Below are 10,770 nucleotides of genomic sequence, written 5' to 3'. Positions count from 1 at the left end.
ACAATATATCATCAAGAACACTAATCATCTCATCACTTCAGCAGCCATCTACATTCCAAGCATTAGCATGAACCAGTTGTTCAAAACATTCCCATCAGGGGCATCATAAACATAGTAATTAACGCATCATAGATCAATATCATATGTTTCAATACCATTCTTATCATTAGCTTCATGATTCATCCCAGAGTACTTTTTCCCCTAAATGAATCCAATCATTCTCAACCTTGCATAAATCATCACTAGCATTGACTTCATCTTCTACTACCTACAGTTCTTCCTTGTTCCATTCAAACACTTGAAAGGCAAGAAGGCATTGAGCGAGACATATTCCTGCAAAGTTGGCCCTCCATATCCAATGCAGTTAAGATTGTTCTTCTGGTTCCAATGCAGAGTCGTTCTTGCTTCTGCACAGGAATCATGATCTGAAGAATCCTAAATTAAACGCAGATAATGCATCATACACATGCAGTGCATTTAGGCCTGCCTTGCCCACCAATTTTTAATTAGAAATTCAAAAGATCTAATCTATGGACAAGTCAAAAAGTTTGGCCCTTGAATATCCCTAAAATACAAAAGGTTATGACCATATGTTGATTGGTATCATACACCATACCAATGATATTATTACTTATATGCAAAGACATTGCAGTTCTTTGCAAGCATCACAAAATCATAATTCATAGATATTAACTGGGATACTTACCTGATATATGAGCAAAAAAGTACCAACCAATTCCCACCTGATACCCAATGATAAAGGACGACACAGAAGTACACGATAGAAGGAGCATGCAACAAGGAATCTTACATCGCAAGCCAACATGAGGAAATCAAAACTAGACTGTGTAAATGATAACTGTAGCTAGAAAGAAACTAAGTCAGTTATGTACTAGTGTGGTATTATAATACAAGTTTATCAGAGAAAGGTTATATAGAAAGAGCCCAAAATGTACATTCAAATTCATGACATTTTGCTGATCTAGAAGCCATTTTAGCAATGGAAACTGGGAGATCAATCAATTATATTTGACAGACCAAGACATTTAATCAAACGAGTTGCATTGAAACCCACATTTTTATCATGAAAAACATGAAATGGAGATGAGGCTGGATGAATTAATCTCGATTCAAACCTCATCTGATCACTCAAGTTCAACACCAACCTGAAGTTCAAAATCTCTATTTATTATTATTTATGTTCATGATAAAACAAAATATCAATGTGCCAAGAGGTCTTAAGGTCCATTATTAGAGGCCGCAGTTCCTGATCTGGCCTATCCAAACCAGAGAAGCTATAGCCTGCTTTTATTTTTCATGTGCACAATAATATTGACTGAATCATGGATATATAAACAAGCAGCATGAATACATAAAGCAATACTGCAAGTGTCCAACATCAATATATAAACAAGATTGCATCTACTAGCCATAGCTGTTGGATTGAAAACTCAATATGGATGCTATTTTGCACGCATTCCAGGTTTTACAAACCAAATATTGCAGTGATGGACAGTCTTTACCTGAATGTTGAAGAATTTTAGCAATTTGATTTGGCCTCATCATCTTGGCAGAATCACTCGAGTCTAATGGCCTGTCATAGTGTATCAAGTACAAATCCCCAAATTTTTTACATTTTTCTCAAACATTTCTTAGATATTTCCTTTCCCAGAAAACTCATGTAATTCCATTTTATTGCATAGACATTTCAGCCTATTTAATATGTTTGTACTCTATATATGTACATTCTATATTAGAGTATACATTGAACCATTTAATGGAATTTCAACCTTGCATGCATTATATACATTCAACCTCTAATCGTGCATCTACCATTCATAATAGCAATTTAAATGAAGACCTTGCAAAATACTCTTTCCTTCTAGCATTGCCAGTTCTTACATTAATTCACATGAGAATCTTTGTAAATAACAAGCTTAGAATGCAGGCAATAGGCTCAAAGCCTATGAAACTAGAGAACTCACAACAATTAATTACATCATGATCTTTGTCATCTTTGAATAGGGATTACATAAGGCATCACCACATAGCCTTCTTGTACTTCGAAACCTCTCTGGTGACCCCAATTGTCTTTAAAATTATCAGTAAGAAAGTGAGGAAGCTGAATGAACCAAAGAAAAATAATTTGTCGGATATTCACAGACCACCTTTTGATTTGTGAGCAAAGAGTCAAATTCCATCTATTAATTGGATTTTGAAAGAGTCCATTGAAGTCAATGAACAGAGCACGGTCTTTGACTGTGCTCATATCACCTGTGAGCTTTTAGCGTGTAACCTCAATCATATCTTTCAGCTTAATGATTCAGTTTCATCTTCTGTGGATGTAATGATTTCCTTCATTAACAAGTTGGATTGAAGAAAGAATCCTTCAGCATTGGGCATTAACATAAAGTACCAAGTTATTAACTGCATAAGTACACTGATTAGAATCTGTTCTTGTCACAAGTAACAACTTATGTCAGGGACCATTAAGATATCGTATGGAGGAAGGGCATGACAATGATGTGCATAGACCCAGACCCTGCAAAAATTTATACAATGGATCAGCACATTAAACATGCCAAGTTTCATTATAATATTGCAGAATAAAGCAAAACATACCCATTGACTGAGCCCTGACTTCTTTGGCTTTCCAGTGTATTTATGTCCAGTTATCTTGAACCAATCATCCTGTATCTCTTTACGATTCAGAACAACTTGAAGTTTTGGAAGCTTCATAGGTTGAGGTGGTGATTCCCTAGTAACTGATGTACCCAACTTCTTTGCCAATATCCGGCTAGACCTTTTTGAGGCTCTTGTATAAGAGTGGTCCATACCATCATTTGTCTCACAAGCTGTGGATCTGTACAAATGGTTTTCAATTATCAATGACCTTATCATTGTGACCTTTGAAGAATCCTCAGTTACATGCAGCTCATAATCAAACACACAGAGAAATCCATAGAGCTAATCCTCTCACCAGAAAAGCCATAAAATAAAGACAATTACCTCCTTGACTGCTCCAATACTTGTTCGTTTGTTATTAGAACCCTTCGCCGTCTCTTGGCACGTAATTGATCAGGTTCATCGTGTTTCTGCTGATGTTGTTGAACAAGCTCTTCTGGCTTCGAACCATTAATGTCAATTTCTGGTTTCGAAATGCTAACCTTTTGTTTGGAATGAATATCGGAGTCGATATCAGTTCCAAGTCGTTTACAATCCAGAATTTCCTTTGATTCATGTTGCTCTAGTTTCTCTTTTCCCTTGGCTTTTACAACATCTGATTGCCAATCAGGACTCTCTTTGAATTTCTCGTGCTTACTGGTATGGCCCCTCCTTCCTCCATTGTCACTGCAATGCAGTAAGATAATAATTAAACAATTCTTCTCGTGGAAAACCCTACCATTTTTAGGAACCAGACAATAGCAAAGCCTGCCTTTTCCTTTGATATGTCCGGATGTCTTCATTCTTCTCGTCATAAGGTCCAAAAACACCAAATAATGATCGATTACTGCAAATTCAAAGAATGAGACACAAAAGTTGGCATCATTTGTATGACATGATAAGTGGTCACTTAACAACAATCACTGCTGCGATGTACACAACCAAATGATATGGCATCAAATATGTTCAAATGTATCATGCAAGTAGTGACATCTGTGCAAACAATCTATTTCCAGTAATATATCCAGATCTTACATGATGAAACTCATCAACTACACTAAAAAAGATCAGCTTCATACTCTGGTGCAGATGTGATTTCCATCAAACTACATAGAGCTTTTGCAGATGTATGTACAGAATCGATAACTCTGTACACGTTTCACAAATTTATGTACAGAATACATATGTATTTGCATCAAACCATAGTCACATTTTATCGATGTATGTCCAAATTCCCATATCACAGGAACCGTAAATAGATTTTACAGTTATATGAACAGAAACCTAATTAGTAAAAAAAATGCTCTATACAGATAACTCAACAAATATATCTAATTTAGGGTTTTATGGGTTCATAAATATAACAGAGCAAGAACAGTAATGTACCTGTTCAACTCACGCTGCCATTGCATGAACCTCTCACTTCGTATAACAGCTCTTCTACTACCTGCACCCGTAGCCTGCATTACCGATAACAATGGGGTGATAAAATGATCAAGAAATAGAATCACACAAAAATACTAGCATATATTGGATGGGGATGATCCATCACCACCATCATCCTCAACATTAAGAACATCACCACCAACACCATCATCATGAGCATCAAGAACTACTTCTCCTTCTTCATCATCATATTCTTCTTCTTCTTCTTCCCATCAAAAGAACGTGGTCCTCCATTCCCAAAGCAGTGAATTGAGGCCTCAAATGTGTGCCATTTTATATGAATCAATGGGCAGAAAATTTAAACATTGAGCAGAAAAAGAAGACAAAAAACATGAGGGGGGGGGGGGGGGGGGTGCACTCTGAGATGCAACAATTTCCTTTCAAACAACAATGCCAAGGAGAGGAGAAAATGGATAAAGAGAGATTGACAGACCATATCTGTTGCTGCAGCCATGCGTGGGCCGATGGCTTGCAGTGAAGGAATCTGGGGGCTTTTTTCTGGGACGTGGGGTTTCCCTTCGTAATTCTGCTCGCAAAGAAGGAAGAAGAAGAAGAAGAAGAAGAAGACGGAAAGAAGAAAATATTGAAGCTTTTGTTTGTAATATATATATATGTACATATGTATGAACTGAATAGAACAAAAAATTATATAACACATTTTGGTTCATATAGACTTCTTCTTCTTCTTCTTCTTCTATTACAATTTACTACTACTATTATCTATCTATCTATCTATCTTTATCTATCTATTTGTGTCTATCAAATCTCTTCTTCTTTCTCTTAAGCCTTGCTTTGGCAGGGTTAGTCCTTTCCCAAGGCAATTGGGCAGAGAGTTGGGCGGATGGACATGGAAGGCCCCCCTCCTAGAGTGTTTTTTGTGTTGTTCCCTAGTTCGATCTCTTGAGCAATTGAGTCATTCGATGATTGGATCCCCTCAGCCCAGCAGATGTGGGGGCATTCATGGGTTAGATTTCAAGAACAACATGGCATCCCTTGATTTGATATTTCCGATGAAACTCCCTTCATTGTTCACTACACACTCACGCGCATAGAATTCAAACATGAACATGATTCCCTCGCCCCAAGACATGTGGGGCATTCATTGGTTAGAATTTGAGAACAATATGGCATTCCTTTCTTTGATCTTCCAATAAAACTCCTTCCATTGTTCACCGCAGACACACACACACGCACGCACGCACGCATACAGCGGGTCCAAAACTGAACATTCCAATACCAAGTCTTCACTTTTAGTTATCTAGACTCCATCAATCATGATCATGACCATAACAAGATAAAATTCCCTAGTAGGTCATATGTCAACATGTGTATATTGTATAAGTGGAGCTTGTATGACAACACATGCACGAATCAACTAGACTATGTGATTATGTTATCAATATCAAAACATTTAAGAGTAGTTCTTTTAAAAATGCATGACAAAGTGCAGAAGGCCCTTTGTGAGGCTTATGTAGGCATGTTGATGCCCCGTAGGACAACGTTATTGATGTACACACATGGATAAGGCCAATCATTTGTGTGTTGTTGGTACCTAAAATATGTGAGTTCATGGACATTCATCTACTCGTGGGTCAAAGGGCACGTTGATAATTAGATCACCCACCCCAACAGATGTGACATTCATTGGTTAGATGTCAATGACAACATGGTATTTAGTTATTTGATCAACCATTCACCGCTCCCACACACCTAGAATTGAAAGTGGGAAACTACTTTCAAATGAACATTCTAATATCAAGGCTTCCCTAGAATATGTGAGTTCATGGACATTCATCTATTAGTGAGGTGGAAGTGCACACACTTCAAATCAACTACCCTATGAACAACAATCTCTCTAGATAGACACTTTGAACATGAGAGCCAATACAACATGGCATGTCCAAGTTTTGACACCAAAAGTCTCACAACGCATAAACCACATTCAAGAAGATACTTCATAAACGTGAAGTTTGGAATATAGCCCTTTTACCAAAGAATTCCACTTTTTAAGTAATTATTGGTGGGAAACCTCAAGGTGAGTAAAAAACCACAAAAAATATTACAATTATGCATTGTTGTAATCAAAGCACTACATGAAATTTCGAGGGTTGTCGAGGGAAATATTTTGGAGCTAGAAATAATCATGCAATGATTGCTTGAGAAACCATCACCAAAGAATTCAATTCAGATTATGACTAAACAAAATTACTATATCCTCTTTGCACTTAAGTAAACTCACTCACTCACACCATGAGGACATGTACAAGTTCTGGTCATGAAAAAGTTCAGAGAGCTACATAGATTTAAACATAACTTTGTATATTACTAATTTTGTGGGATGTCATTTTATATTAAGGTTTCCTTCAAGTAGGGAAAATTTAAGAAATGCCCCTTATTTTCTTAAGTTCCTAGAATGCCCCTAGGTTTTTGTGATTTTCTTGAATTAAATTAGTCAACCCTTAAAAAAGAGAGAAAGTGGATGAATAGACCACCATATATGTAATTGCTCGAATTGTACATATCATCCAAATATATGACCTACAAGACCAAAAATATAATATTTTCACATAATGCATGTGAAATGGGTAACAGTTCTCGATGTTCAAGAACTTTACTAATGAATGTCACTATTGATTGTGCACACTCTGAATGTGAGGATTTTTTGTTCAAGGATTGGGTTTGATCAATGATACGTGGAAAACATAGTCAAATGTGATCAAAGGTAGAGCATTGTATCAAAGTGTGATACCAAATTCTTGAAATTGTTTAGGGCAAAATGTGCATAGTTGACTAGACTTTTCACCAATACTCAAATGTCTTGTCTCACTTCAAAGTGAGTGTTAATTAATCAATCAACATGGAAGCAATGATTCAAACAACACGGGATGTGCTCTAACATCTATTGATGTGTCTGTTTTCTTTCTTCAGCAAAGAGTATGGTTTTGTAGTTAGGTGCAACATACGTAATATAATGTATGAAGTGTGAACCCCCAATTTTTTCCCATGTCATGATACTTTGGGGTTGTAAAACGACCTCATTCATAGAGAAATCTATTAATGCATCATGAAGCAAGTGTTTTGCACTCGATTTTCCAAACCATTTTTTCATATCTTGCATCCAAGCGGGGCATGAGAAAATATTATATTAATTGAACTGAGGGATGCATTGTTTATATAGAACATTCTATATGTATTTCACAAATAATCATATACTAGTTCCTTGTGACAAGAGAGTGGTTTGGCATATGATAAAGTATCCATTGTCCTTACTACATAAGGTATCTTCCCTTACACTTTTGACATAGGTGGACTTGAATTGTGTAGTTGACATTGATATCTCTACACATTTTTCTCATTTTGCCCTATCAAAGAGTAATGAATCAATTTTGCATTGTGAAAACCAAGCCTTTTGTGGAGTATCCAAAACATTGGGGGATTTTGAATCTTTCATCTATGGTTCTTATATGCTCTATTTGGAGTCTTCATATACAACATTTTCTTTGGGTTATTGGACCATATGAAAGGGCGAGACTTAAAAAGTAAAATATCTGTTATGTATGTGACTCATTCTCATGTGCAAATTGACATAGACTACCCAAATTATTCATGCAACATGTAACTATTAACTCCCTATTAAAAAATTGAGGAATTAAATTGCCCAAAATACGTGTTAGTTCAACTAGATTACAATTGTCGTTTAAAAATATTTGAGACATTTTTGTTGCATTGTTGTAAACAATAATAGTTGGTTGCACATTGAAGCCATTATCCCACATGTATCAAGCGATAATGGTAACCAAAATTGCATGTTTTTTTTTCCCAAAAGATTTTCTTCATTAGTATTAAGAAAAGTGCTAGAGCGCTACAAAATGTATAATTAGAGAGTGTTATATACAAACAAAATGGTCAGGGCAAGACCAATTGGTGATGATATTTCCATATCGGTCCTTGAGAGGAGACTGTGAACAAAGGCAATTTCCTCCATAATTGCAATAATTTTTTCCTTTTCTTAAGAACAACCTCTGAAGAGCCTAACATATTGTCATATTGCCCCCGCACAATTGTCAATAAGTTCCCCCATAATTCTGGCAATATATCTAAGAGAAGATGAATTGTGGAATCATGTTGTCTTTTACAACGATACTTCCATAAGATCCATAATGTAACCATTGATACGATTTTCCATACAAGGGCTGCACGCATTTGCTTGCGTGGTTCCAAAATTGCATGTTGTGCTTTCCGTATGACACAATATTTGTGTCCAATAACATAAGTTGGATATTGTATCATTACCATAGATTTGCAAAAAATTAAAAAATTGAATGCTACTTGATTTCACATTAGCTTTTTGATTGTCAATAGAACATTGTTCTTTGTAATGCATGCATCCCGACGTGTAAATCTATGATTAAACCGAGTTATTCATATGTTAGCTTTTATTCTTCTCCTCCAACAATGTTGTGATAAGGAATTTATGCTCACCTTGGAACTTGACATAATTATTCACATAACAAACTCTTGAATTTTACAATTTCCAAAACACGTGGATATCATCATCGATGTGTATGTTATTTAAGAATATGTGTATAGTCTTCCCATGCTCAATACTTACATGTTAAAATATTGACTTATTCTATAGGCATTTTTGTACATGACTTTCAAAACTTGAAAGTGTAATTCTCGTAGCCCTTTGTAGCGCTCTATTTTATACACATGGTTAGTTTGAAATGTATTCCCCATTTAGAGAATGTATATTGTCTTTTGTTGCTTCGTACTTACCTATTTAACTTTTGACTTAGTCCATAGACATTTTTGTACGTGAGATTCAAAACTTAAAACTGTAATTCTCACGGTGGTTTGTAGCACTCTAGATTTTATCATCATCCCCAAAGGTTAAATAATTTTTAAGGAAAAGTGAAACGCAAAATATTAACCCTTTCTTGATTTTTATATCATCTGTGAAGCACATGGTTATGCTAATCTTCCTTGTATTGTTCAAAAGCTATTGAATGTGTCCACTCCCTACACACACACACAAGAAATTTGTTAGGGAAGAAATGTTAAGTGATCCAGTATATTAGAACAATGAATCTAATAAAAATGGGAAATTGTGGGAAATAGCGCGGAATATTGCTCGGCCACAACTGAGTCTTCAATCACTTCTTTGAGAATCAAACACAGAAATGGGAAGTAGGGAGTGAACGCAAGTACACACACAAACAACGATAGAGAGTACACAAGATGTTTACGTGGAAAAACCTAATAGAGAAAAACCACAGGAGCCCACAAACTCCAAACTATCACTATATAAGAAAGGTACAATCAGAGACTCAGAGGCAACGACCTCGAGATTTGTATCTTCGCCAAGCGGCGGTTACAACAGAGTATCACTTTGTATCTCTCTCTCTCTCTCTCTTTCTCTCTATACAACAGTTATGCACATACAATAATATGACAACACCCACACTTTTGTGATTGCCCTAGGTCATATTTATACTCATATTAACTTAGGGCTATTTACAAATATGTCTTCTCTTCCGGTTCTCACCGAGTCCTCTCTTCATTCATAATCGGATCACATCCGGAGGGACCGACTTCCCAACAATTTCCCCCTTGACTTTGGCATGGGATGTCTCGTCAATCCAATCCGCTTTCGGCACACGTCCAACTTGTCGGTTATCAACACCTTGGTCAGCATATCCGACCCGTTCTCCTTGGTGTGGATCTTCGTCAGCACGAACTCTTGATTTTCTACTCTCTCCCGGATCCAGTGGTACCTTCGTTGGATATGTTTCGTTCGGGAATGGTAGGCCGCGTTCCTCGCAAGGTGGATGGTACTTTGACTGTCACAGTAGAGCCGGTATTCTTCCTCTTGGATCCCTAGCTCTCTGATGAAGTCCTTCATCCAAATTATCTCCTTGTCGGCTTCCAGAGCTGCCATGTACTCCGCCTCTGTGGATGACAATGCAACCGTCTTCTGCAACCTCGACTACCACGAAACAGCTCCCCTGCATAAGTCATGACATATCTGGATGTAGACCGAATGGTATCCGCATCAGCCAACATATCCGAATTGGTGACGCTTCCAAGAGGGATTTACCGGAGCCGAATCAGAGGCACATACTCGAGGTGCCTTTCAAATACCAGAGTACCCACTTTACCGCTTTCCAGTGCTCTCTTCCGGGATTGCTCATGAACCAGCTCACTACTCCGACTACATATCCGATATCTGGCCGGGTATATACCATCGTGTACATCAAGCTTTCGACAACAAAGGCATATGGTATCTTCATCATATCCATCTTCTCCGCCTTTGTCCTCGGGCTTTGTTTTCCGGATAGTTTGCAGTTTGCCGGAAGTGTCAATCCGACCAGTTTCGCCTCCGACATGTTAAACCGTTGAAGCACCTTTGTCACGTACTTCTCCTGTGACAACCACAACAACTTCTTCGACCGGTTCTGGATGATGTGCATTCCCAATATCTGTCTTGCCGGACCCAAGTCTTTCATTGACAAGGTCCAGTTCAGAGCCTTCTTCAACATCCGCATCTGGCCTTGGTCTCGTCCGATGATCAACATATCATGCACATATAGGAGTATCAAGAAATCTCCTCCGTCAAATTTCTTCATAAACACGTAGTGATCGGCCTGCGTCTGTGGT

The 10,770-nt window shown here is 37.3% G+C and overlaps 1 protein-coding gene across 1 annotated transcript; it reads right to left on the bottom strand.

The window, feature by feature from the left end:
* Window positions 1-1,844: 1,844 nt before the first annotated feature.
* Window positions 1,845-4,710, bottom strand: LOC147849753 (uncharacterized). The gene is made up of 6 exons (XM_087337304.1): window positions 4,544-4,710; window positions 4,051-4,124; window positions 3,437-3,511; window positions 3,010-3,351; window positions 2,623-2,863; window positions 1,845-2,542 (listed from the first exon to the last, which is right to left on the bottom strand). Exons 1-6 carry the CDS (start codon window positions 4,562-4,564, stop codon window positions 2,480-2,482), a joined length of 816 nt encoding a protein of 271 aa, XP_087193430.1. The 5' UTR covers window positions 4,565-4,710; the 3' UTR covers window positions 1,845-2,479.
* Between the last annotated feature and the right edge of the window lie 6,060 nt (window positions 4,711-10,770).

Source organism: Azolla caroliniana, unplaced genomic scaffold, assembly GCF_043228905.1.
Source record: "Azolla caroliniana isolate FFs.n. ecotype wild unplaced genomic scaffold, voAzoCaro1.0.p SCAF_22, whole genome shotgun sequence".
NCBI lineage: Eukaryota > Viridiplantae > Streptophyta > Polypodiopsida > Salviniales > Salviniaceae > Azolla > Azolla caroliniana.
The sequence above is the reverse complement of the archived record's forward strand: the minus strand, read 5'-3'. Positions and strand labels throughout refer to the sequence as shown.

Excerpts from the sequence above, each read along its gene's own strand:
- LOC147849753 (XM_087337304.1), bottom strand. The coding sequence starts at position 4,564 with ATGGCTGCAGCAACAGATATG. Across the intron at positions 3,352-3,436 it reads CGGACATATCAAAGGAAAAG|TGACAATGGAGGAAGGAGGG; the intron begins GCAGGCTTTGCT and ends ACTGCATTGCAG. Across the intron at positions 2,543-2,622 it reads AGTCAGGGCTCAGTCAATGG|GGTCTGGGTCTATGCACATC; the intron begins GTATGTTTTGCT and ends AAATTTTTGCAG.